A 27,681-nucleotide genomic window follows, 5' to 3' on the forward strand; every position below is an offset into this window, starting at 1 on the left:
CCCTCATAGGATCCGATTGCTGTTCCTCCCGTGGCTGTTCCTCCCGAGAGCTCCTGTCTGTAAAAAAAAAAAAAAAAAAAAGTTTTTCTGTCCTCTTAACAATCAACAGCAAACATAACCATCACACACAACCTAAGCTCTGTGTGCGTATTCCAAGGGCTGCTTGAGCCTGGACTCTGGCTGCACTGATGAGCTCTCAGAGGCTACCAGATGCAGCAGTGTCATTTCCTGAGCAGCTTTGGGGGAATTTTTTGTTACTTTTTCAAGCATTTGTTCCTCCCTTCATTCCTTTTCCTTTTTTCTCCTCTCCCTTCTAGTGGGTGATAATAAAGTTTTATTTTCTTGGCTGGTGTTGCTTTCATAAGAGCAGGTGGAATACACTAGGAGGTCCCCAGCCACACCTCCTTAGGGGCTGCTAGGGTGTGTCTGGGGCTTGAACCAGCGGGTGCAGCCCTGGAACGAGCTGGTCTGTGGCCGGCCTCCCCCCTCCCCTCCCCCCAGTCCACTGTGGCTTTGTGACATAAACACCCACTGGAGTGCTGGGGATGCAGCCGCCGTGCATTTGCCAGTTGTGAGCTGGAGCTGTATGAAAAAAATCAGCACCAAGTGGTATAATCTCTTCCGTCCTGCAGCAGCCCCCAAAGGATTAAGCGCTTTGAAACTGGTGAATGAAAAGGGCTTAGAATTATGCAGTGTTTCATGTGGGTTTCCCTCCTTCTCCCCTCCCGCTTCTCCCTCTCTCCACCCCTCCTCTCCTCCTCTCCACTGCCCCCTCCTCATCCCCCGCTTCTCCCCTCCCTCCTCCTCCTCTTTGCCTTCCTGCCAGTCCTGTGGCCACAAAGAGGGAAAGCCTGACCTGAACCAGACGTGAAGAGTGGAAGCGAGTGTATGCAGGTGGTATGCTTATTTTTAGTGTCCTGTTGTTTCGGGTTTATTTATTCTCTTCCTAGCCAGGTGGCCCCAAATTTCACAACTCCCTCCGCTTTCCCCCTGGCCCGCCTTGCCCTGTGAAGTGCTCCCAGCAGAAAGAAGCTCTCCACCATCTGCCCGGCTTACATTTTTATTTGCCCACGATGAATAACTCTTCCCAGGGTGATTTATGTGCCCCCTCTGATGCTGTTCACTTTCTGGAGATGGGAAGTCGATGCTCAGAGATTTATGATCTTGGGAAAACAATGTTATGGAAAAAACGAGGAAAGTCTTTTCTCACATCCACTTTGGGCTCTGCCTGAATTAATCAATGAGTTCTTGGATCCCTTTTGCGATGTGAAATTGAGTTTTGTAGATGGATTATGGGGCCATGTGGCACAGGGAGTGCCTCTGTGCTGTGTTGTAATTCTAAATTCTAAATTTTTTGGTAATGATGAAAGATGAGCAGCTCACCAGAGCAGAGATGATGTGTATGTATGTGAATGAAATTGTCTAAGTCCTGGTAGATTTCTCTCCCTGCGGATATAGGACTCAAACGACCGCCACTCTGACACTTGATCCTACTTTACCCTCAGCTGTTTGGCTGTCTGTCCTGTTCCCAAAGCTCTCCTTGTCCCTGCAGATATTAGAGCAGCAGGGGTCAAGCAGGTGGGCTTTGTGAGGTGACAGGTGCAGTCAGGTGTCACGTGACACCTGGCCACCACCATCTTCTTTCTCCTCTGGGAACAATTTGTAGTCATCGCTTACCCAAAACCCTGACCCCACTTCTCTGCCATTCTCCATCTGCAGCTGGCTCATTAGACACTGGACTGTCCTCCATCACATGTGGCTCTCTCTGTTGGCTACAGTAATCCCAGCCCGTGACCTCATCACTAATAAGTATAAGAGGGGCAGACACACAGCCATTTGCAGGAAAAAGAAACCATAACTTTTTTGGAAATGAAGTTAAATCTGAGTGAGAATGCTGTATCAGTTGTTAAAGCCTTAGAACTGTCCTTCAGATTGCCCCCAAATCTGTTTTCCTCGATCTTAACCAGAATTGCTTTCCTTGAAAGAGAATAAGCCATGTATGGAACTTGATTGCCTTTAAGTAATGCTGCGAGGCATCAGATCTTACAGCGGATGTATAGTATTTAATCCACACTCTGAGTTTGAAAGAGTTTTGTGGGTCATTCTGGAAATGGACCCCACCATGAATGACATTCTTTTTTGGAAAATGTGTTTCAGACTCCAAATATCTTCTTTTCACTAGCTTGTGGACTAAAATGCAGGGCCAGCTTGTAGTTTTGTTTTAAAAAATTATATGACTGGGGAAAAAACAACCCTTTTGGGGAACATGAGGTTTTCTTATAGTGACTGAAACCAGTTTCCTGTACTGAAGTGAGAAAAGAAATGCAAGCAAGAGAAAGGGACTGCTCTTAGGGTTTCCTGCCTTTTTGTTTCATTATGGTGCATTTTTAGAGCTAAAACCTTTATTTAGAAGGAAATCTTATGTAGAAATTCCCAGAATGAGAAAATACCCACCCATGTTAGATGCTGTTTTGCGAAATAAGTGGGTCTTCACCAGAAGAGGGGAGAAGTGAGGTTAGATGTCATAATGGCTTCTTCCTGAGCCTTAACAGAAGCCCTTTATAAAGCAGCAGCGTGCCCATCTCACAGAAGCAGGATCTTTGTTTATAAATTTTTTAGAATGCAGATTCCTGGAAGAAACAATCGGTAGAATGTAAGAGCCAGAACATTAACTTGAGAAGGGGAGATCCTCTTTTTGACAGTCTGGCTGTGGAGATGAATAAAAAGTGTCTCAGAGCTGTGGGAGTGTTTTGGAGAGGCGAGGTTAGATGTTTGCCTGCCTGCCTAGATCATAGGACCGAAGCTGGCACTCTGTCTTCTCTTAGGCATTCTGGTCTAGGGTTGATGTCAGGTTGAGCCATCCCTTAATGCGGAGGGGCGGGTGTTAGCACGGTGTGTTTTAGGGTCCCCTCTGTGGAGGCTGGCAGAGTTGATTGAACCCCAGTCCGTTTATTAACTGTTTTTGAGAACGTGGGCATGTCAGTGATCAATGGTAATGATCGTAGTAATTTCCTGGTGGAAACGTCATGAGAACCAGTTGAGACCGTGCCTTGTCAGTGTTCAGCTCTGTCCCTTGCACTTAGTAGGTACTCATTAGTCTAAGTCAGTCCCTGTTCAGATCGTCTTTGACCTGCCTCTCTTATCCCTGGCTGTAGATACAAGTTGAGAAACCCCTCCGAGCATTTGTTGTTAAGCGAGTTTGAGTTCTTCACACGAGATTCATTTCTCTTATGTCATTTTCCTAAAGAATAGTCTGGGTGTAAGTGATGACAGATGTATCTATTTATCTGGTGGCCCCGATTTACAAAGGTCCTCCACTTATTCAAATATGGCTTCTCCAGCTGATTGAAGAAATTGTGAAGGCACTTCTGTTGCAAGGCAGGCATCTTGCCAGGCTCCTCACTGAGGAAGTCCTGAAACCATCCATCCCGCTGCAGAGTGGGCCCAGCTCCCTGGGCATCTGGAAGATGTGCTGACTTTCACACCCCAGCCTTGCTCAGCAGAGGAAGTCGGGAGTGTAGAGAAATAAAGGAAATATTACGTGGACTGTATTAGTTTTGTATTGCTGCTGTAACACATGGCCACAAACTTAACAGCTTGTAAAGCACAAATATATCATCTTCGAGTTCTGTAGGTTAGAAGTCTTATACAGGTCTTGGTGGAGTAAAATCCAGGTGTCAGCAGGATGGCATTCCTTTCTGGAGAGAGGCTCTGGGGGTGAATCTGTTCCCTTGGCTTTTCCAGTTGCTAGAGGCCACCTGCCTGCCTTGGCTTGTGGCCTCTTTCTCCCATCTTTTTTAAAAATGATTTTTTTCTTTGGCTGCACAGATTTTTCTCTCATGGTGGCAAGCGGGGACCACTGTCTAGTCGTGCTGTGTGGTCTCAGCAGTTGTGGCACTCGGGTTTTGTTGCCCAGTGGCGTGTGGAATTTCCCAGACCAGAGATGGAACTCGTTTTCCCTGTATTGGCAGGTGGATTCTTATCCACTGTACCGCCAGGGAAGTCCCCCTTCCTCTGTCTTCATGGCTGGGGACCTTACATCTCTTTGACTCTGCTTCCATACTCCTCTCTCTCTTCCACTTTTAAGGATCCTTGTGGTTACACTGGACCCACCCAGATAACGTAGGAAAATCTCCCTACTTTAAGATCAGCTGATGAGCACTCTTTAATTCCCCACTGCCTAACAATAATGACCTAGCATAGTTAATAACCTAACACAGTCGAGTCCTGATTATTAGAACAGAACATCTTTGGGCCATTATTCAGTCTACACAGCAGGCAAGTTGGTTGGAAGTCACCAAATACATTAGACAAACCAAGGAAATGAAATTGGGATCGACCTCTGGCTTGAGGTAGAGACAGTGGTTAAATTGCTCCCTTTAAGGAAAGCAGTCAGCTCAGCTGGATGTATTATCAGGAGAAAAGTGACTGGCTTTGCTTTTTGTACACAGTGAAACTTTTCCAAAGTGGCTTTTTCCCAGCCTGTCCCTGCTCCCCTCCCCCCACTCCCACTGCTCCCAGGAGCCTCAGACTTAAGTCAGATGTGACCCATGAGGTCATCTTTGACAGTTCACACAGTTCAGAGCTTGTCAGTGGGAGGAGGAGGAGGAGGACTTGAAAAATTACTGTGAAACAACATAATTGTTCCATAAATACAGCATAGGATTTGTAGGAAGTTGGAAATGCCCACTGTTCTTCCAACGCGACCACCTATAAGGAGCTGCTGTCTCTCTCCTGGGGATTCTGTTTGCAGAGCAAACATACATGCTTTAAACAGTTTTTACAGCAGTGGAATCACACTATAGATAACATGGCTCTTTCATTTTTAACAATAGACCATAGGTATATTGTTTGCATTCCTTTTAACAGCCGCAAAGCATTCAAGTCTGTGTCTCATAAGTCATGGAATCACATACTGTAATTTATCAATATTGAACCACTAATTTCTTTAACCGGACTCCACGAGAGACTTTCAGATTGTCCAGTTTCTTTTACAAATAGTGCTTGACACATATTTGGCACATAATGCACAGATGTCTTATATAGGGAAACTGTCGAGTAGTGAAATTTAAGCAGAATTCATATGTGGGAATTCCCAGCATATGTGGGAATTGAAAATGTTGCAAAGTGTTACCAAATTGCTCCCCAAGACTCTCCACCAAATTTACCCTCTTGGCACTGTGTGAGGGCCGCTACTGTCCTTTTCTTTTGCCATTAGGGAGGAGTAGCAAGGTCTTGTTTTCTTACCGGTGCTTTTTAAGAAGAAAAATGGTTTCTTGTTTAATTTCTGTTTTTATAATTACGAATGAAGTTAAGGATATGCATCACGTATTTATTAGCCCTTTGTATTTCTCTTGCTTTTAATGTTTTAGTCATAGCCTTTGTATTTTCTTTCAGTTCAGTCGGACTTCTATAAGAATCCTTTTTGTATTAAGCCAATCAATCCTTCATTGTGTGGGAAAAATGTTTTGCGCTCCTCTTGGGTGTACTTTGAGCGCTAAGACATGACGATCACAGTCATCGTTACAGTAGCCAGCATAAAACTTCACCCCGTGGAGGACCCCTTCCTTGAGTCAGTTTGAGAGTCAGATTCCTTTTACATCCTTTCATAAGTCAGCGCTCGTTTCAGAAGACTGTTGCGTATTGGTGTCTAGGGTCGCCCACTGGGATGAGCTGCTGTGTTGCAGTGTTTGTGGTGGCAGTATTATAGGGAGTTCGACATTGTGGGAATGTACTTGAGCTGCTGTGTATACCCCTCCTTCTGGGAAACACCATCTGCAAGAATCAAGCATCCTGCCATGGAGAGCATTGGTCCTCCTGCCTGCGACCTTCTCCCCGGGCCCCCTGCTTACTCAGAGGCAGAAGTCAAAATGCGTAGCCGTCATTCTGCAAGTGGTCCTGGCTTTGACCCTTCATCTCCAGCCACAGTTGATTGTTGCTGGCTTTAAGGCAGTTTCTTTAAGGGTCTTTTTTCAGAAATGTATTTATTTGACTGTACCAGATCTTCGTTGTGGCGCTCAGGATCTTTAGCTGCTGCATTTTGAACTCTTAGCTGCGGTATGTGGGATCTAGTTCCCTGACCCCTTGCATAGGAAGCACAGGGTCTTAGTCACTTGAACCACCAAAGAAGCCCCTTAAGACAGTTTTATGCAGGATACTTATCAAGTTGAAAAAAAAAAACAACAAAACCAATAGTTTTATTTCTCAGAAAATGAAGCACATAATGTCAGAAGTTAAACATTTTTTTCTTTTTTTTTTTAGTTCTAAAGACATTGGATGGTAGCATGGTAAAATATTCAGTTAAATATCAATTTCAAATAAGGTATCATCTACCACAGGGTATTTTTAAACTCACATGAAGGATGTGTTTCATGATCATGCTTTATGAATGGGATGAAGATTTATCGTTCAGGAATAGAGCATTTATCAAACGTCTACCCAAGTGACAGGAAGCCTAGCTTTGAGAGTCATCGCAGGGCTCTGTTATGCTGGAGAAATGGAAATTCTGTGCCTCAGAATGGTCTTAAAAAGAATTAGTGTTTAAAAGAGTGTAGGTCCTACCTGAGACATTCATACCTTAAAATTCATTGTGGTCTTTTTGTGCTAAATATCATCCAGTTTTTTAAAAATGGTATTTTAGTGAAGTATAGTTGATTTACAATGTGTTAACTTCTGCTCTACAGCAAAGGGATTCAGTTACACTTACGTGTGTTATTTCTCATATTCTTCCCATTGTGGTTTATCGCAGGATATTAAATATAGTTCCCTGTGCTGTGCAGAAAGACCTTGTTTACACTTCCTGTATAGACTAGTTTGCATCTGCTAACCCCATACTCCCAACCCTTCCTACTCTCCCTCCCCTTTGGCAGCCACGAGTCTGGTTTTGTGTCTTGGGAGTCTGTTTCCATTTCACAGGTACATTCATTTGTGTGCCATATTTTAAGTTCCACATGTAAGTGATATCATATGGTATTTTGTCTTCCACTGTCTGATTTACTTGATCATCTCCAGGTCCTTCTGTGTTGCTGTGAATGGCATTATTTCATTCTTTTCTGTGGCTGAGTAATATTCCATTATATATAATACACAGCATCTTCTGTATCCATCTTCTGGACAGAGGTTGTTTCCATGTCTTGGCTGTTGTAAATAGTGCTTCTGTGAACTCTGGGATGCATGTATCTTTTTGAAATCTGGTTTTAAACCCACAGTTCTGATCATGAATAGCTGTAACCACGCAGTTTTCTCATTCCTCTGGGATGGTTACAACTGTCTCACACGTTTCCCCTTGAAGTTTCCACTGAATGAAGCATTTGAAAGTGGGACAAGGCAGAGTATGATACTGTGATGGTTTTTAAAGTAGAAGATGTAGTAAGCCTCATTGGGATTTTATGGCAGTGGAATAATCTGAAAAAATGCACTGTTGCAATTACCCTCTTGGATTCCGAGTATCGGTTCCCATTCAGATAAAAATACAGGGAAACCTTCTTTAATAATATCTGCTATCACTGTGACTAGAAAAATAGTCTTACAAAATGCAAATTAAAAAGCAGAGAAAATGCCAGCTGTTTGAGCCAAAGTGTATTGAGTGGGATTTAGAGATTGGAGCATCACTGGAGGCTTATTGGTGCTTCCTCACTGTGGAGTTAAGAGCTGTGGTGGTTTTGTTTCTGGTTTATTCTTTTTCTCCCCCACCCCCCACCGAAACCCTAGATAGAGCCTAGTTTCTCCCGGATGCTTTTCCCTAAGTTTATTAGTTTTTATAGAGATCAGGACATGATAGATGTACACCGGGGGCTTCTTTAAAAATGGATGGCTTTTATTTATTTGGCCTCGCTGTGCAGCATGTGGGCTCCTAGTTCCCCAACCAGGGATCGAAGCTGTGCCCCCTGCACTGGATGCACGGAGTCTCAACCCCTGGACCTCCAGGGAAGCCCCCTAGAGACTTTTTAAGAGAAGTAGAGTCTAAAATTGCCCAAGCTTCAGATTGTTTCTAAAATTTCTAGCTCGCCCACGAATGGTGTCATCCCTGATGGCCTGGACAGAGTGTTATCTTCAGAACAGTTTAATGGGCTTTGACTTTGCCATTCATGATGCGATCCCATTTTACCTGCAAAGGACAATAAATACCTCTTGCTTCGAATGACTCAGAAGCAAGTCAAAGCTATTCTGTAGTTTGTGGGACCACCAGTTATCTCCTTTGGCTTATCATCCCCTCCCCAAATTTTCACTGTGTGTGCTGTGTGCTCAGTCACTTAATCATGTCTGACTCTTTGTGACCCCATGGACTGTAGCCCACCAGGCTCCTCTGTCCACTGGCTTTCCCAGGCAAGACTACTGGAGTGGGTTGCCATTTCCTCCTCCAGGGGATCTTCCCGACCCAGGGATCGAACCTAGTCTACTCCATTGCAGGCAGATTCTTGACCCACTGAGCCACCTGGGAAATTTTCCCTGGAGAGAACCAATTGGGAATTTTCAAGTGAGAGACAGAAATGATGAAATTGGACAGATACAGTCCTGAGTCAGAATTAAATGAACATGTCCTGTAGCCACTGATGCTCTTCCAGTCCAAGCTTATAACTTTCTCACCCAGCTTTTGGGTCCTTGAGAAAAATTTCCAGGACCTGGTCTAATGTTGAGAAATATAATTTCCTTCTTTAACTTGTGCCTACCTGAGATTTGGGGCAAAGTTGTCCGTGTGTCCATGACTGGATCCTGTGTCCACACTGAGCTCTCAGGATTAAGTTTGGAAAGGCGTTAGAGACTGTGACGACGTCCTGCTACCGGCTTTCCTGGGGCCCAGCCCTCCAACACTCCTGCTGCTTTTCTGGGCTGGTCCTTGGAGTCCCTCTGGCCTTTCTTCATAGGAGCAGTGCTTTCCTCAAGTGCTAACGTGTGTCCAAATCACTTGGGGGCTCGGTAACCCTCAGGCTCTGCAGGGGGAGGGGTGGAAGCAAGGAGTGTTCAGGGGGTATAGAGCTTCAGTTTCACAAGACGAAAAAGTTCCAGAAATTTATTGCCCAGTAACATGAATAGAATTGATACAGCTGAACTGTACACTTAATAACAGTTAAGATGTTAAACCAGTAGTCGGATGTGTAAAGTGATTTGTCATAACTATGCAGTAAGGCCTGTACATTGCATCGTATGTAAATTCTGCTTCGATTCAAAAATAGCATCAGAACGCAAACAGAACACAAGCTCTGGGCGCCTGTCCCCAGAGTTCCAGGTTCGGAAAGTCTGGTATAGGACCCAGACTTTGCATTTCTTTCTTTCTTTCTTTTATTAAGCATTTTTGGGGGAAGGGGGCTGCGCTGGATCTCCTTTGCTACGTGTGGGCTTTCTCTCGTTGCAGCAAGCAGGGGCTGCTCCCTGGTTGCCGTGTGTGGCGTCTCATCGCCAAGCACAGATCCTAGGAGCTCAGGCCTCAGCAGTTGTGGCACGCAGCTTACGTAGTTGCCCCGAGGCACGCGGGATCTCCCCGAACCAGGAACTGAACCTGCGTCCCCTGCACTGGCAGGTGGGTTCTTAACGATTGGACCACCAGGGAAGTCCCAGGCCTGGCATTTCCATCAAGTTCTGGTGATGCTGGGGCTGCAGGTTGGAGACAGTGGGTTAGGCAGGCCAGATCCCGAGCTCCCCCCCAGTCCGTCCTGCAGCCTCTCCTAGCTTTGTGTCTTTTTTCCCCATCCCTGCCTTAGAGGCTGAGCCCATGGCTGTGCATAATTTGCAGGAAAAGCTAGGTGATCCATCAGTTAGCAGCATTAAGGGTAGAGTCTGAAACAGCCACTCTGGGGGCGCCATCGAGTCTAGTCTCCTGTGTTCACTTCTGAATAGAAGTGCTTAACCTTGGCCGAATCAGAAGTCCATCATACAGCACAGAGCTCAAATCAGTAACTGTGGATACAGAAAGTCAGAATTCTGTCCTCGATGTGCGTCTGTGGTTGTGACAGAGGCAAATCAGAGAGAGTAGAACTCCTTGAAATCTGTAGTTACAGAATCATTTTCTATCGCCGCCCCTCCCCCAAACGCCATACATCATTCCATCACCTTTTCGTTTTGGCGGTGAAGGCCCTTGTAAAATTGTTCTTCTGTGCTTCAGTCAGCATTTTAGATTTTTTAAACGATCTGTTCTCACTGAGCTTTTTGTTGTGAAAATGTTAAGAAAAGACAGGCACGGCGGCGGTAACCTGTGAATGACCCTGGGGAGGCTTCCATGCGGGAGAGGGAAGGAGAGGAGAGAGGGACTCCTTCGGCCCCGGGATCATCAGCACCTTCGCCAGGATGTGCGTGGTCTTGCCGCAGAGAAATAACAAATGCTGGAGCCCTGGAAATGAGTTGGGAGGACGGTCACTGTAAAGCCTGCTGCAGTGACGAACATGTTTTCTTTGCACACTGACCAGTAGGGAAGCCCAAGTACTCCCAGTGAGGCTCGGTAAAGTGTGTTTCATTCGAATTAATTCCCGTATCTGCTTAGTGCTGGTGGCTGCCACGTCAAGCAGGGCAAGTCTAGGCTGGAGGAGGGTCAGGTGAGCAGCAGGAGGGGATATGAGTAAGGGGGTCTGGGGGAGGAAGGCCCCAGATGCTGGGCTTAGGGAGTAGATCATTGTCTCTGGGCAGTGGGAGACTTTAAATGGAGAAGCAGGTGTTCAGGGAAGAACCTTCTGGTGGTGCCAGACGAGTGTGAGAGGAGGGGTCTGGAGCAGGTGAGAGTCTGGGAAGAGCTGGGATTCTGTGAGATGTGCCCAAATAGGCCCTGAGTGTGATGGCAGAGGTGGGGGAGGCAGGGGGGTGTATAAGCAGGTGGTTGTTGGGGTGCTGGGGAGGTGTCCGTGAGCCTGCAGGCTCAGCCTGGGTGACGGGGAGGATGGTGAGTGAAGCAGGAAAGGTGGGGGGCCCTTGAGTTGCGTGTGGGCCTGAGAGGGGAGAAGAAATGCTAACGGCTCTTTCCCAATTGAGTGATGCCATGTCTGAGTTCTTAAGTTCTCCTCTGCCGTCCCTGGTTGACTAAAATAATGCCACCTGCAGGCATTGGGACCAGAGTGGCCGCTGGTTCCATCTGCTGCCTCCAGGGCCCGCTGCTTCCTTCCTTCCGAACTGCCTGCCGCCGCCTTACTGCTCCCCACGGCTCCGGCAAGAGCTCCTGTTGACCCCACAGCTGGGAACGCAGCCCAGCCCCAGTCCACGCAGGTCCAGGGGAGCCCAGGCCATGTCCTGGACCATCTGCCTCTCTCCTGTGCCTCCCACGGAGCCTGACGGGTCTGTCTGGATAAGGGAAGGGGCGGGGCATCCTCCGGCACCCCCACTGCTCTCCACGCTCCCTCACGCTGGGCCGCGGCTGCAGGAAGCTTCTAGAGTGGTTCTCAGTGCCCATCGGCCCTGTGACAGTCACACTGCTGCTTAAACAGGCCATCTCCCCGGGGCCTGGGGTGTGTTCATCAGCCTCTTAGAGATCTTCAGTAGTTGCTCACCTCCAAAGGGGCCAAGCCAAGTGTATCTATTCCTTCAAGGAGTATGTCAGCGTCAGTGTGTGTGTCCTGACTTTGTTGATAGTGTGAATAAAACACAGCCTGGTTCCCGAGAGCAGGCCTTCTCTGTGGGGAGGTGTGATCTGTCGGTATGGGATGTGATCTGTGCTGGAAGTTGGAGCAGAGCTTGGGGGAGGGGGAGGCGGAGAGGACCACGAGGCTGTCACTCAGGTCAGGTGATGCTCGAGTGAGTCCTGAGGGAAGGGAGGGGGGGAGTCAGGCAGGAATTGGGGTGGGGCTGGAGGTTGGTAACAGCAGGTGCAAAGGCCCTGGGGTAGGTGTGCACTGCACGTGCCCAAGGAGCAGGAGGTGGATGGTGGGGCCCGAGGAGGGTGCAGGAGGGGTGTGCTGGGAAGGAAGGGGAGAGAAGCAGGGGGGCCTTGTGGGCTTCAGGGAGGATTTTAATGTAGAAGGAAGTGGGGAGGGTTTTGAGCACTGGAGTCAGAGGATCTGCCTTATGACAGAAGATGCCTTCTGGCTGCCGAGAGGAGACAGAGCCATGAGGGTGGGGGCCCCAGAGACTGGCCGGAACGGGGGTGCAGTAAGTAAGTGAGGGTTCACGGTGGCCGGTGGCAGGGCGTGGAGGCTGTAAGAGCAGTCAGCACTGAGATGCAGCTTGTAGGGTTTGCTGGGGCGAGCGGTGTGGGGGGAACATGAGTAAGTGTGGGCTCGGGGGTGCTGCTGAGGCTTTCGGCTGAGAGCCTGGGAAAGCAAAGTTGCCACGTTCTGAGCCAAAGAGGGGCACAGTTTGGAGGTGGGAGCTGAAAGGTGTGTTTTGGACGTGATATGTTGAGATCCTGTTAGTATGCTCGTTCTCTATTGCTGCTGTAACAAACTGGCACAGACTCATTGGTTTAAAACAATGTAAACGGGTCACCTTGTAGTTCCATAGGTCAGAAGTCCCAGACAGGTCTCATGGAGCTAAAACCAAGCATTTTTTCTGATAGTTGTAGGGGAAACTCAGTTTCTTTCTTTGGCCATATCGCTTTCAGGATCTTAGTTCCCCCGTCGAGGACTGGACATAGGCTGTGCAGTAAGAGCACCGAGTCCTGACCACTGGAAAGTCAAAGTGTTAGTCGCTCAGTGTCCAACTCTTTGCGACCCCATGGACTGCAGCCCACCAGGCTCCTCTGTCCGTGGGATTCTCCAGGCAAGAATACTGGAGTGGGTTGCTGTGTCCTCCTCCAGGGGGTCTTTCCGACCCAGGGATTGAACCCGGGTCTCCTGCATAGCGGGAAGACTCTACCATCTGAGCCACCAGGGGAGCCACACCCTAAGTACTGGGCCACGGGGGAGTTCCAGAGACTCAGTCCCCTCGGCTCTTCCAGCTGTGAGAGGCTGCCTGTTTCCCTTGGCTCGTGGCCCCGCTCCCCCATCCACAGAGCCACCAGTGGTGTTTCTCTCTGACCAGTTCTCCTGGGGACACCTCCTTCTGACCACAGCCAGTTGAAAGAGTCTTGCATTTTAGGGATAATACGATTCTGTTGGATCCATCTGGATATCCCAGGACCAGCACCCTGATTCCAGGCTTTCATCGCATTTGTAAAGCCTCTTTCTCATGTGAAGTACCATATTCACAGGTTCCAGGGTGAGGGCTTGGACGAGTCTAAAAGTCCATGGTTTTGCCTAATTGCTCAGGCGGGTATGGACAGGCCTTTGGACACACGAGGCTGGAGGTCAGGGGAGAAGGCTGATCTGAGATGTATGTTTAGAAGCCATCAGTGTACAAATGGTTTTAAAGCCAGTCAGTCACATGGGCTCTCCCAGTCGAGGTGTAAGGTCAAGGCCATGGATCATCTGGGTTCAGCCAGACCTCCCTAACCGCTGTGTCTCTCCTGTTGGAAGGGCCCCTTCTTTCTCTGCTGCCCTAAGCATTGCTTCTTGGTGAGACTCGGCCCAGAGTCTGGCAGCGCACAAGTCACCTTCCTCCTGGCCTTGTCTGACTTGGCATCACGTGTCTTTTATTTTTTTAATTGTCATTTTAAAATGACACCTTTATTGAGATCATTCACAGGCCAGGTCAGCCCACCCATTTCAAGTGTGTTTCAGGATGCTCCCAGCACCACAGTCAGCATTAGGATATTGTCATCACCTCATAAAGGACCTTAGCTCCTAGCTGTCACCCCCAGATCCCCCCAGCCCCCACCAACCACTAATCTACTTCCTGTCCCTATAGACTGACCCGTTCTGGGCATCTCACATGAGCGAGATTATAGCATTGGTAATCTTCTGTGATTGGCTGGCCTTTTCAATTTAAATCTGGATTTTGTCCGTGCAGGCTCTACTTTTTCCGATTTTTCTTTAGTTTTCTTCATTCAGTGCTTACAGGTTGTTTTTTTGTGTGTTTTTTTTTAACTGAGCACTTGTTACAAAACCAGCCTCTGTGCTGCGATTCTAGAATTGGAAACCCAAGGTACACAGTCTCCTGTCCTCAGGGAGCTCTGAGCTGGGTGTGCTGACAGCCTCAGTCTCCCCTCCTGAACTCCCAGCTGACTTTGCTGATGGATCAGGGCCTTCATCCTCCTGCAACCTGGAAGAGGCTTCGAATTCACATTGACCCAGAGCCCTAAGCAGCCAGCCCGAATCATCAGTATTCCTTGTACCAAAAGAGTCCTGGCAGTCCTGCTCTGACGGGAAAGCAGATAGATGTGCTGTTGCATAAACACGGTAGGCAAAGGGACTTCCCGGGCGGTCCAGTGGTTAAGACTCCACACTCCCAATGCAGGACGTGAGTTCGAGCCCTGGTGAGGGAACTAATGTCCCACATGCCCCGAGGCATGGCCAAGAGATAAGTAAACTTTCTGATAACAAACTATTAATATATATCATCCTTTTTTAAAAAAAAAAGCACACTTAGCAATCAAGCCTCCCATGGTACTTAGAAATTATGGTGCTCATAAGTATTGAAAAAAAAATGCAATTGGGTAAGTGCCAAATTGGGCACAGACATGGTGCTCATGGAGTCCTGATTAGGATAGAGGCACTGCCTCCACCCCCATGAAGCGCAGCTGAACTAAGGTCTCGAATGATGCGTTGAAACTTGCCACTCCCACCCAGGGCTGGAGGAGAAGGGTCTCCTGCAGACCCCACTTGTAGGATGCAGGGCCTGTACCTGAATATCCTTCTGTCTTCAGTATCTCAGGTGATGATCATGCGCATTTGAGGAGACTGGTGTGGTGGTAACTCATTCAAGTCTGGTACCTGCTTATCCCTCAGCACTCCCTAAGGGTGGGAGGTCTTTTTTGTCTTAAACCACCACTTTTCTCTTTTACCAGAGTCCAGAAAGTCTAGGATGGAACTCAGGGAGTTTCTTCCCCACCTTTTCTGAGTAGCGTTGGACAGCAGCCGCCCACTCCCATCACTCCCCACAGACCACAGCCGGACCCTGGGGCCTGGGATGGCCTTCGCGTTGAGTCTCTGTCCTGGCTGCCGTGCTGTTTGTCCCATGCGATGCCCGGATCTTCCCGGGATCCTCGGCTGAGATTTGCGAGGGGGATTCCTATGCATCCCTTCCTGCTGCAGCCCTAGGTCTGGGAACTGATGCTGCCTCTGGTGCTTCAGGGGCCTGGATCTTTGTGGCCCCCAAGTCCTCAGCTGGGGAGGGCCTGGGACAGAATGTGGGCGGCATCCTGCAGCTTCCAGAAGGGTGCTGCTAGGATGGGAATGAGCCCAGGTGGGGGTGGCGGGCGCTTCAGCTGTGGCTTCCAGGTCCCTGCACCAAGGGCCCCCACGTCCCCGGCGAGGGTGCCTCGACCTCAGGAGAGCAGCGGGCTTTTGCTCAGCGTTCCCTCTGCACCGATGCCCCATCTTCCCTGAGCCTCTCCGCGGCGTCCCCCTCCCCAGGGATGGGTGGTACCATCTCCGTCTCACAGGTGAGGAGACGGCCTGCCAGGTGGAGGGCGGCAGGTTCAGGATTTACATCCAGGGCGTGTCTGCAGCCACCGCTCAGAGTTCTCCCCGGATGCCTGGCTGCCCCACAGAGCTGCGATGATGTGTCCTCTTTCTTGCCTTCTCGTGACCTTCATCCCATCTTCAGGGGCTTCCTGTGAGTTGGGAAGCGTGACCTGTGCTGCCAGCACCGTCCGAGGACCAGGGTGTGGTAGGCACGCCCTCACCCCGCAGAACTTCGTGGAGCCCTCACCCAGCTGTGAATTCAGGCTGGAAAGGGCCGGACTTTTGCAGAAAAGGTCACAAAGCCCCGGACACAGCCCTGGCCCTTAGCCTGACACACTGCGTTTGCGCCCTCATCTCGCTTCCGGGTGCCTGCATGCCTGGGCCGGGCCGCTGACCTGCTTCCCAAGCCTCAACTGCAGCACAGTCATTCCCGCTTCATTCGCTGCTGCCGCTTCCCCTGCTGCCCTTTCTCCAAGTTTCCTTTGCTCCTTCGCAATTCCTTTCTTTTAAGATGGTTTCCAAGCAGACACGCAGACATGGAAAAGGGCTTGGCCATGCTCCCCCCTCGAATGCCTCCCCCGTGTGTCTTGAAAGGAATGCCTTTACAATCCTCCCGGTGTGCTGTTCCTGATGAGGAATGCCTGCCCCGCCTCTCCAGCTCCCTCTCCCCAGCAGCAATCTCCTCTTATCTTCCGGGGTGTGTTTGATGTACAATTAACCTTTCTGCAGGTCGGCCCCTTTGCTCACGACGAGCATCTGTCCTTCCAGTCTATGAGAGCCAAGTGTGGGAAGTGTGTGTGTATGTGTGGGTAGCGCCAGAGAGCCATCGCGGCCGCTGGGAGGCAGCAGAGAAGGATTGTGACATCAGCGGCACCCAGCTCAGCCTCCCCCAGGCGTGGACATGCTTGTACTTGCACCTGTCCAAGCTAGGAGCCGACTCCTCCATCAGGTCTTCCCTGATTGTGGCCTCGTACAGACCTCCAAATGGCCAGATAAGGTCCTCCAGCTGCAGGGGCGGCCTCTGAGGCACAGTTGGTCGCCTGAGGCCACCGCGGCTCCGAACAGAGGACGGTACGTGTGAGGAGCCTCTGGCAGCCACCCTGCGTCTGGGCCGAGGGGCATCAGCCGGACCTGACACCACCCAAAGACCTGCGCCTGTCAGCAGCCCTCTGTCATGACTTCTGACCGGAGACGAGCATCCATCCTTCGAGCGAGAACCCTCCCACCCAGCCAGGATGGCCTCCTTTTGGGGAATTAGAGACAGGCGCAAGAGAGAGTCTTCTGGAGGAGAAACCCCGCATGCACTGAGCGTGGGGAGAACAGTAGGTCCCTGCGGTTGCCACCGCGTGTTCAGAGGACAAGCATCACATCCATGTCTGTCCTCAGGGAGTAATTGTTCCCGGCGTGTGGTAGCGAGGGCTGTGCCCTCGATTGTCCCACGGTACATGGTTACCACTGGAGAGTGAGGGCGGACGTGGCCAGTGGAATTCGCTGCACAGCCGGCCGGCCGTGGGGGCCCTGGGCTCTGCCAGTGCTGCTGATTGGATCCCCAAGTTGGACTGGGACTTTGGATCCCTCTGTGCCAATCCTTGTGACCTCGGGCTGTTAGATGGGGCTTCTTAGGGTGCCAGATGACACTGATGTGTTGATGCGCTCTGAGGATAGAGTACTGGTTGTGACCACTTGGTTACATACACTGTAAATACCAAGATGGAGAAAAAATGACCAGAGACTGAAGAGGCGGTAACACCATCATCAGTAGAACCAAAACAGAGTTGGTTTGGTGGTTGGTCCCTGGGCACTTGTACCTCTTAGACACCCGGATCCTCTTGCTCTTCTGGAATTCGCCGTGCTCCCTGTTTTGTTCCCTTCGTCTGTCTCCATTCACCCGCCCTCCCAGTCTGGGAGGCCCTCAGCGCTGGCCCCCCTCAGCGCTCTCCATGTTTCAGCTTCACATTCCTGTTTTTTCTAAAACCTCTCATTTTGGGAAGACCACCTTCTCTTGACTTGTATCCCTTAGTGAGCAAAAGCTGGCTCGCCCTGGTGGCTGTGATCGCATGCCGTTGCATGTTCTGTGTAGCTGTGACCTTGAGAAGCACGTGGCATATGAGGCCACATCATTTCCCAGTTACTCCTCTGCCCGCTACCGTGCTCATGACATGGAGGGCATCTGAGGGTGGTGACGCTTGGGGTCCTCTTCCCTGCCACCCACCTCTTGGTGGCCCTCAGAATACCAGACAGTGTTCTTGGCACGGCTAGGTCCCCCCTTTTCCTGTAAAGACAATATCTGGGCTACGTCTAGCTCTCGCATTCAGTGTCAAGGTTTTTGGGTTGACTCAGCCCACCCATACCTCCATGCCGAGATACCAGCACGCAGGGAGAGATGCCAGACTTTTGAAAAACGATTGAGCTGCAGCATGTTCGCTGCTGGAAGAGAAGTTGACGTTCATTTTCTTGCTGGCTTTCTGTCTTGATCTGGTAGACTTTTGGGGAAAGTTGCAGCTCAGTAGAGCTCAGTGGGTTCTGTCGTTCTGTTGAAGATGTAGTCCAGTTAAAAATACCTCTTGTCAGGATGCTTGTTTTTCTGGCAAAAGTTGGCTGCCGGCATCCATCTGATCCTTACTGGAGGAAACCCTTCAGACCTGCATGGCTGTATTTCCAGGCTCCATGGGGAGCTGCTCCCTGCCCAGCAGTGAAACGACTTCTTGGAAGGCTGGGTAGGGCACAGGCCTCTCTCTAAGGCCTTGAGGTGAAGGTTCAGCCCTTTGATTTAAGTCACTGGGTTAAAGCGGACATTAGTAGTAGATCCAGCTGCTTGTATTGGCCCCAGGCCTCAGTCCAGACAGCAGGGGAGATCACCGTGAAGAAAGAGGAGGGGAAGATAGAAATGAGGCTGGGAAGAGGGTGGGTTTGGGGAGCGTGGCGCGGAGTGAGGCCTCCGATAGGGAACTGCATGGACTCTGAAGATAAATGTCTGTTTCCTGGTTGGTTTTTTCCCTGGAACTGACTCCAACTGTAATTACATCACACGTGTGTATTGAATAAAAGAGATTGGAATTTCAGTCTTGCTTGGAATTTGCATTTGTATGAAGGAGTGGAGATTTTTGTGAAAAGGATGAGACACCAGCCAAGTTCAATGTGTCTGAGACACCAGTGCTCCCCTTGACAGGGCAGCGGGACCCACATGGATCTAACACGAGTTGCGATGTTGCTTCTGGCTTTGGACTCCAAAGTGGGGATGAGCTTCTCCCTCTCTGATGAGGCGTAGAGATCGGTAATGAGGCAGGGGCGTGTCTGGTGCTCGGACCGTCTCCTGTTCAACCACTTCTCAGCCTGAGAGCCCAGCTCACTTCCATGACCCTTCAGACCTTGAGAGGCCTGAGGTCATTCTAGGCAGACCCACTCTATAAAATGCCGTCCCTCCCCGATTTGAGTGTGAAATGTCAAAGGTGACAGATTTTTTTTTTAAGATTTTTGTTTTGGACCATTTTTAAAGTCTTTATTCAATTTGTTATAACGCTGCTTCTGTTTTATGTTTTGTTTTGTTTTTTGGCTGCAAGATCTTAGCTCCCCAACCAGGGATCGAACCCTCGCCCCCTGCATTGGAAGAGGGAGTCTAACCCACTGGACGGCCAGGAAAGTCCCATAGCAGTAGATACCTCATTGAATGTCCTTAAGAGCCCTTGCCCTGGGGGCCACGTCACTGCTGAGCCACCAGGGGGCGCCAGCTGCCTGTCGGCCTTTTCCTGGCCCTCCGCTTGTCCGTCCTCCCTTTTGCTAGCAACGCAGGAGTCACTGGCTTGTTGTAGCACCACACTCTGCGGTGCTCATGTGGTAGAAATCCTGAGTCATAATTTTTGTTTTTACTAAAAGCTTCATTTTCCCAAAGTCTGCTTTTCTTTACAGCATATCCTAATTCCATTATATCTTCAAGTTTGCAGACCTTTTTACTGCCCAGCTGGCTCATTTGCAGAGCTCTCCAGGGGATGGGGGAGGGGGATTTGAAGATGCTTCTTGATCAGGTCTTAGGAATTTTCTCAGTGTTATAAAGCCGTTTTTTTTCCTTTCAGTTTTCTTCTGAGGTGGAGAAACACTGTTCAGCCACCTCTGATCCCCTGGGGAGAGGAGCAGACCTCGATGAGCGGGCGGGGGAGGATGCGACCAGCACGTGGGCCTGACTGTGGAAATGAGATTGGATCCGCTGACCGTTACCGCTGTTGTGGATTTCATGTTAGAGCAGGAGAATCTGCAAGCCCTTGACCTTGAAAAGGGAGGTTTTCTGCCTTTAAAACTCCATCAAAGCTGGTTCTTCGAATTCTCCATTTTTCAGAGACCCTGCTAACTGTGGGTGCTTTGCAGGTGCCCACAAATTGGTGTTCACACGGCCAGTTGACCTTCAGGCTGATGTGCCCTGTTGGAGACATCTACTCTCCATCTACGCATGCCTGTATTGTTTTATTTTTCTAATAATTGCTACTTTTTAATTTACTTTTATTTATTTTTGGCTGTTCTGGGTCTTTGTGGCTGTGAGTGGGCTTTCTCTAGTTGCAGCAAACCGAGGCAGTGCACAGGCCTCTCATTGCTGGGGCTTCCCTTGTGGTAGAGCGCAGGCTCTAGGCATTCAGGCTTCAGTAGTTGCAACATGTGGGCTTAGCTGCCCTGATGCATGTGGGATCTTCCTGGACCAGGGATTGAACCCATGTCCCCTGTATTGGCAGGCAGATTCTTATCTGCCGGGCCACAGGGGAAGTCCCACACATCCCCATTTTGAGACCCACACAAAAAGTGGTCTCACTTTCTGCATACGAATTGAGTTCCAGTTTGGGTGGAATTGGAGGAGGGATGGTTCTCTAATATGTTCACAGACAAAGTGATGAATGAAACCAGCTTTAAAAAATAAAAAAAACTTGATTATTTATTCAAGGTCTGGTAGGAGACTCTTTTGCAGTTTCTCAGAAGCTGGAAGAAACAGGAATATTACTGGATCCTTGTTTAAGCTCAGGGCACAGTTTGCTAAGGATCTGTGCCAGTGAGGGGATGTGTGTCAGACTCCCCGCGGCCTTTCTTCCCTTGACGGGACTTCAGGGCCCCCAGGAGTTCTGGCCACCAGTCACCCTGGAGTGAGTCAGCTTCTGGGCCTGTGCACCGGCCTGCTTTCTCTTTGCTGGAGCCAGTGTCCCTGGTGGTATCATGAGACACGGGAAATGTGACGTTGATTGGAGTGGGACGAGCTGGAGAGGCTTGCGTGCACAGTAATGTCTGTTTGCTGTGGCAGGATCTCACAGAAGGCTTCTTGGCTCCTTGGAAATCAGGGACCGGCTGGGTTTAGTTTTCAAGAGAGGCAGACAGCAGGAGACGTGTGGTCTGGGTGGTCTGTAAGCACCTCCCTGAGAGTGGCTACGGATGGGAGGGGTGGAGAGTTCCCCATGCACTGGCCTATAGGCAGATGGAAAAAATCACAGTTTCAGAAAAAAGAAGCCTTCTTCACTTCGCAAAGCTGACTTGAGCTATTGATTTGTTTACCTCGCACTCAGTACTTTGCGAGAGCAACTCATTTCAGGAGGAACAGTTAGTTGCACTCCAAATGGAGCTCCCTTTCTTTTTGAATTTCTGTTTTGGAGAACAGTTGATGAGCGATGCTGTGTTCCTTTCGGGTGCCCAGCAGTGATGCAGTTGTACACCTACAGGTATCTGTTCTTCTTCAGGGTCTTTTCCCATGGCGCTCCCTTTCTTGCTGAGATGTGCAGGGACCTTGAAAGCCACGCCTGCCTTCTCCAGTGCAGGCTGGTAACCTGATTTGCTTTCTGTTTTAACAAGTTATTTAAATGTTCTTGGTCGTGCCAGGTCTTCGTTGTGTGAGGTCTTTACTTGTGGCACCTGGGCTCTCAGTTGCAGGGTGTGGGCTGAACCTGGGCCCCCTGCATGGGGATTGCAGAGAATAGCCACTGGACCACCAGGAAAGTCCCACAGTTGCTTTCGATTGTGCTTTCTCTTCCTGACACAGATGCCAGGTGTTGCCCTCTCCTGCCCCCCCTGCCCCGGGTGGAGGGCAGTCTGCTAATCCTTCCTGCCTGTCAGATCGCTGCAGAGGAGGCAGCAGCTGCGTCACCGAGGCACGGGCTTTGCTGGTGGCTCAGAGGTAAAAGAATCTGCCTGCCAGGGCAGGAGATGCGGATTCAATCCCGGGGTTGGGAAGATCCCCTGGAGAAGGGAATGGCTACCCACTCCAGTCTTCTTGCCTGGAGAACCGCATGGACAGAGGAGTCTGGCAGGCTCTACAGTCTGTGGGGTTGCAAAGAGTCAGACACGACTGAGAGACTAACACTTTTCGCCTTCGCATTGAAGGGTGGGTGTCTGAGCTTTCTGGCTTCAGTGGCACCTGATTGGAGATGCAAACTCACAGAGCACAGAGGCAGCCACCCTTTAAAATTCCCCTAAAATGCTGAGGAGAGGAACGAGGAGAGTGAGGAGGACAGGTGCGTGAGAGGGTGGCCCTGACTTAGCCCGTTGGGCGCAGAAGCGTGGCGGCCTTGATCGCCACGGGCACTGCAGCGGAGGAGCTGAAGCTGGAGGAGAGACAGGGCCGCTGGGCGCTGGGCTCCTGTCCGCCTGCCCCTGGCTTCCCAGCACGGCCCCAGACTCCGCTCAGGTCCGTCCGCTGGATCACGATGGGGGGACAGAGGCCCTCGGTTGTTTCAGTATATCCAGCAAAGCACCTTTCCGGTGATGTCACGTAAGACACGTGGCGTGAGTCTGGAGAACCAGGCAGACGATGGAAACGCGAGTCTTGGCTGGAGGACAGCCCCGTGGACTTGGGAATAATTTGAGAAATATGTCTAAGGAAGACGTCTATTTCAATTGAAGTCTTCCTCTTACTTTTTTTTTTTTAATTTTATTTTATTTTTAAACTTTACATAATTGTATTAGTTTTGCCAAATATCAAAATGAATCCATCACAGGTATACATGTGCTCTGTGTGTATTTGGCTGCATCATCGAGATCTTTGTGGCCCACGCCCTCTCCAGCTGTGGCCTGGGCTTCAGCAGTTGTGGCATACGGGCTTAGTTGCTCCACGGCACGTGGGATCTTAGTTCCCCCACCAGGGATCGAACCCGAGACTCACTCTGTTGCAAGGTGGGTTCATAACCACTGGACCATCAGGGAAGTCCCTCAATTGAAATTTTAAAAACTGCTACCCCAGTGGGAAAAATACCTTATTTCCTCTGGCGCGTTGGGGAGGAACAGCCAGCATGTGTGTGTGAAGCCCGATGATTATCAACACCGTGATAGTCAAGTAACTTGTGTGTATCGGAAATAGATGCCATGGTTCTGTCTCCTGAGGTTGAAAATTGTTAGTTTTTGTGTGGATATTTGGACAAGTCTGTATCCTTTTATATGAAAACGTTCAAGCTCCTGTGTTTCTGTATTTTAAGTTCATTGTGTCTGACCTGTCAACAGAAATTAGAAACAATTACAACATGTTTTGTGTGGAGTGCTTTTGCTGATAGAGAAACAAGTACTTTGAGAACATAAATGAGGAATGGTGAATAAAATGGTGGTTTCTTTCAAGAGAAGAGTTCTTTGGCACTTAGGTATCAGAAAATTTTGCTCTTAGCTACTTCCCTGGCACATTGTATTAACTTGCCTGCTTTCTGTGTAATTTGGAAAACGGGAATCAAGCAACTGAATGAATAAAACTTGCATCAAGGAAAGCATAGGGTCTGTTGGTGGATTGAAGCTTAGCATTGTTGTTCCATTTCAGGCTTTTTCTTTACGTTTTCATTTTTGTTTCCCTGCCTAAATGAATGCCAACAACTGAGCCTTTTTCGGTCACACTTGCCATCTTGATATTAACTAATGGGAGTAGAAATAATTTCAGAGTAAATTTTCACATAAATAAGGGTAATGTCAATTTCAGAAGCGTCTGATGTTTGCTGATAAACAGAAATTTGCATTACTTATAGTGTAAATTTACATTAGCTGTGGTGGGTTGTACAAGTTAACAGGAGAACATCATTTGGGAATAGTGCAGATGAATGGATGCATGCTGGTATGTTACAGTTATTAATAGTTTCTTGGGGGGCAGGAAGCTTTTTGTCAGGGGAAGTGCTTAGGTCAGAATGTTCACTTACTGATGAGGGGGGGAAGATGACCGAGTTCCTGCAGCGCTTGCAGGCGGGACCTGCACCCCAAAGATCGTCTTCACCCCACAGCCAGGAGCACCAGCTGGTGAGGTTCTTTCTGGGCGAGCCTGGGCTCTCTGCCCTTTTGCCAAAGAACATGGGTGCGGTGCTGTGCCTCCCTTCTCGGGACCAGCTGGTGATTTTTATTGATGATCTTGTTTTAGCCAAATTCAGGCCCTGAATTGGTTTTGTCCGAAGATGAGAAAAGCGACACTGAAGATCAGGAAGAGACAGAACTGGGCGTCATGGAGGACCAGCGCAGTGTGATCCTGCACCTCATTTCTCAGCTCAAACTTGGGATGGATCTGACCAAGGTAGGAGGGCGTGTCCCCAGGGACTTGTGGCTGGTCGTCTGGGCGCTGTGTTTCCCTCCCAGGCTTCCCTGTCAAGCATGGATGCCCCAGGGATGATTGGAAAGGCTTTTTTTGTTTGTTTGTTTGACTGTGTCACACAGCATGTGGGATCTTAGTTCCCTCATCAGGGATTGAACCTAAGCCCCTGCAGTGGAAGCATGGAGCTTAACCACTGGGTCACCCGGAAAGTCCCTGGAAAGGATATTTCATGCGGACACCCATCCCAAGGGTGAGAGCCTGGCCTTTGCATCTCTGGAGGAGCTGAGATGCTCCAAGGGTGGGGAGAGCACACGAGATGATGAGGACAGTTCCAGATGGGATTTGTCTCCCACTGTGTCCTCGAGAGGATGAAAGGTGACCTAGAGAGATGCACGTGGCACATTAGCCACAGAAAACAGGAGGAAGGAGATGGTGGGGGTGGGAGTGAGCCTGGCCCCTGGCACCTCCTCCCGGGCACCTGGCCACCTGCTGCTGCCGCCTGTTGCTGGCCTTCACCCTGCTGGTGACCAGACCTCAGTGCCCACGTGGAGAGCTGTGTGCTGCTGGTTGGTGGACATGCAGAAACTCCCGCTGGTGTGCACTCATCCTGGGAAACTGTTGACAGGACTCAGCATCCTCACGGTGATGCCCAGGAGAGGGCCCATGTGGAGGCTCCCCCCACTCTGGGCAGTGTCTTTGTTCTGGAGGCGAGAGGAAAGGCCGCTATGCTTGCCGCTGAGAGGTGAGGGCGGGCATCAGTGGCCTTGTGGGTTGTGCGAGGTGCCTGGACTTGACTGCCTAACCTGCCTTGGGTTCCCTTGCCTTGTCCTGATTCTGATGCTGGAAGCTCAGCCTCTGTGCACCAGGGCCAAAAGGAATCTCAGAGACAGAGTTTTGGGTGACGTAGAGAAGAACAGCTTTATTGCTTTGTCAGGCAAAGGGGGACACAGCAGTCTAATGCCCTCAAGTCTGTGTGCCCCAACCCAGGAGGATTTGGTGAGGAGCTGTAGAGCAGCGGCTCAAGGGTGGAGCTGCTGCTGAGGCTCAGGGTGCGTGCAGGGCCTGTACTCCTTTAGTCTGGCCCAGGTGATCTCCTCTCGAACGGGGTTGATCCATCTTACATTTGTCTATCCATCTTGTATATAACATTGTTTATCCACCTTATGTATAATAGTTTGCATCTGCTAATCCCAAACTGCAAGGACAACCCAGATTAGGGCTTGAACCCAAGGTCTTTTAATTGAGATCACACACCTGGTCTCAGGGTTTAATGAAACTCAGGTTCTTGATATCTTATCACAGAAAGAATTCAGTGAGAGACAAAGTGATAGGTAAGAAGTGGATTAATTTAGAGAGAAGTACACCCTACTGACAGAGTGTGGGTCCTCTCAGAAGGCGAGAGAGGCCCCAAATATGGCATCTTTAGTTTTTATAGGCTAGGTAATCTTATAGGCTAATGAGCAGGAGAATCACTACAGCTGTTTTGAGGGAGGGGCGGGAATTCCCAGGCCTTGGGCCACTGCCCGCTGTTTGGTGTTTGACGGGCAGCCTCGGAACTGCCCTGCGCTGGTGGCGGTGCCGTTTCTTTCGCTGCGTTGCGCCGAGCCTGTGCTGAGGCGCGCGGGCTGGCGGAAGTCCACTCGCCCGCCATCTTGAACTAGCTTGTTCTAGCCAGTTGTTGTCGCGTCCTGTGGCGGTGTCCTTCTTTCAAAGGTTCTGCCTCCCCCTTCCCTTTTGTTTCAGACCTCACCCTCTGTCCCTTCCCCATCCTCCCCTTCCCTTGGCAACCACACTTCTGTTCTCTGTGTCTCTGATTCTGGTTTTGTTTCGTTGATGTGCTCACTTGTGCCGTAATTTAGATTCCGCCTGTGTGTGATACCGCATGGTACTTGTCTGTCTCTGACTGCCTCGCTTCGCTGAGTGTGGTCATCTCTGTGTCCACCCATGTTCCTGCAGATGGCATTGTTCTTTATTAGTGGCTGAGTAATATTCCATTTTATGTATGCACCTCATTTCTTTATCCACTCATCTGTTGATGGGCATTTAGGTTGCTTCCATGTCCTGGCTGCTGTGACTAGCACTGCAGTGAACACTGGGGTGCGTGTATCTTTTCACATTATGGTTTTATCTGGGTATATGCCCAGTACTGGGATTCCTGGATCATATGGTAGTTCTGTTGTTAGTTTTTTTTTTTTTTTTTTGAGGAATCTCCATTTTGGTTTTCACAGTAGCTACAAATTGGCATCACTGACTCCATGGACGTGAGTCTGGGTGAACTCCCGGAGTTGATGGACAGGGAGGCCTGGCGTGCTATGATTCATGGGGTCGCAAAGAGTCGGACACGACGGAGCAACTGAACTGAAGTGACATCAAATTATATTCCCACCATCAGTGTATGAGGGTTCCCTTTTCTCCACACCCTATCCGGCATCTATTGTTTGTAGATCAAATCGTTCCTGTTGTCTCTTCGCCTCTTCTCAGCTCTTGACTGTGTTATTCAGTGACGCTTGTGCTAAACTGGCTGTGGATGAACTTGGCCTGAATGGCACTTGGTCCAGGGAGCGGGCACCCTGGAGAGGGAAGATTCCTCCATTCAAGAATGAAGCTCTGGTCTCTCCATAAAATAAGTGCATGGCTCTGTCTTTGCAGAGATGGCCAGTGCTGCCACATTCACAGGTCAGCTGCCTCACCAGGCCTTTAGGGCTGCATTTTGCAGTTTCCTGGACATGTGACTGGTGGGGTCGTACAGCACCCCATGCTCAGAAGCACCCCAGGCTTGGTTACTACTCTGCTGTTGCTGACTTGACTTGCATTTTCATTTTTCACCGGGCCCTTTCACTGGTCCTGCTTCGAAAAGCACCTTTGTCTGCCCTCCTTTCTCGGTTGTGGTTCCAGAAGCCTAAGTTTCTGGTAAATTCCTCCGCTGAATAATCTGCTGTACTTCCACCAACTGTGGGTAGCCCAGGAAGGAAAATACAGGAAAAGAAGGGGCCGTAGAAGATGGAGGTCACAGAAGGGCACTTTGACAAAGGGACATGTAGGTGGAGCCAGAAGAACAAGTGGACAGGAGTGGGAGGAACGAGAGGAAGGGTGTTCTGGCGGAGGGAAGAGCATGGGCAGAGCCAGAGAGTTCTGTACGGTGGTGGGGTGTGCGAGGAGTGTGTACTAGTGGGGCCCGGAGGAGCCTCAAGTCTGGAGGGGTCAGATCTGCAGAGCCCTGTGGGCTGCTGAAGGAGGGTAGATTTGATCCTGAGGGACGTAGGAAACCTCTGGAGCGCTTGGAGCAGCTGGGAAACGTGTTCAGAGCCACTGTCCTGCCAAATCATGGGCTCCAGGGAGGCGGGCCCCAGGGTGCAAGGTTGAGCTTGGTTTATGATTATTTTTCCCTTGTTTCCAGGGCTGTGAAAGGCAGCCTTTGCTGACGCATGTGCTCTCTCATCTGGTATGTGTGTGTTGGGCTCCACACCTGCCATGCTGGGAGTTCCACCTTTCAGAACCCACGCCCTCGTGGAGCCTGTGCGGTGGTGGAAGGAGACAGACAAGAAACAAGAGATTGAAAAGGATGCAGGGACTAGAAACGCGATGCAGAGACACAGAGCACGGTGGGCCCGGGTTCAGGTGACGGCAGGAGGGTGGGCCTCCTCCATCAGCTGCTCCGAGCAGGGTTCCCCGGGTGTCGCTGGAGTGCAGACCCCAGATGGAGATACAGAAGTCAGGCAGGGGACCTCGCAGTGGAAGGGCATTCAG

At 50.0% G+C, this 27,681-nt stretch overlaps 1 protein-coding gene across 2 annotated transcripts in view; it reads left to right on the forward strand.

The window, feature by feature from the left end:
• Positions 1-27,681, forward strand: part of OSBPL10 (oxysterol binding protein like 10) — a 343,241-nt gene that overhangs the window by 282,104 nt on the left and 33,456 nt on the right. For both annotated transcript variants that reach the window (XM_027522264.1, XM_027522266.1), the window contains exon 7: positions 23,767-23,916. In XM_027522264.1, coding sequence (XP_027378065.1) covers positions 23,767-23,916 — 150 coding nt within the window. The remainder of the gene's footprint in view (positions 1-23,766; positions 23,917-27,681) is intronic.

Source organism: Bos indicus x Bos taurus, chromosome 22 (genome assembly GCF_003369695.1).
Source record: "Bos indicus x Bos taurus breed Angus x Brahman F1 hybrid chromosome 22, Bos_hybrid_MaternalHap_v2.0, whole genome shotgun sequence".
In the NCBI taxonomy this organism is placed as follows: Eukaryota; Metazoa; Chordata; class Mammalia; order Artiodactyla; family Bovidae; genus Bos; species Bos indicus x Bos taurus.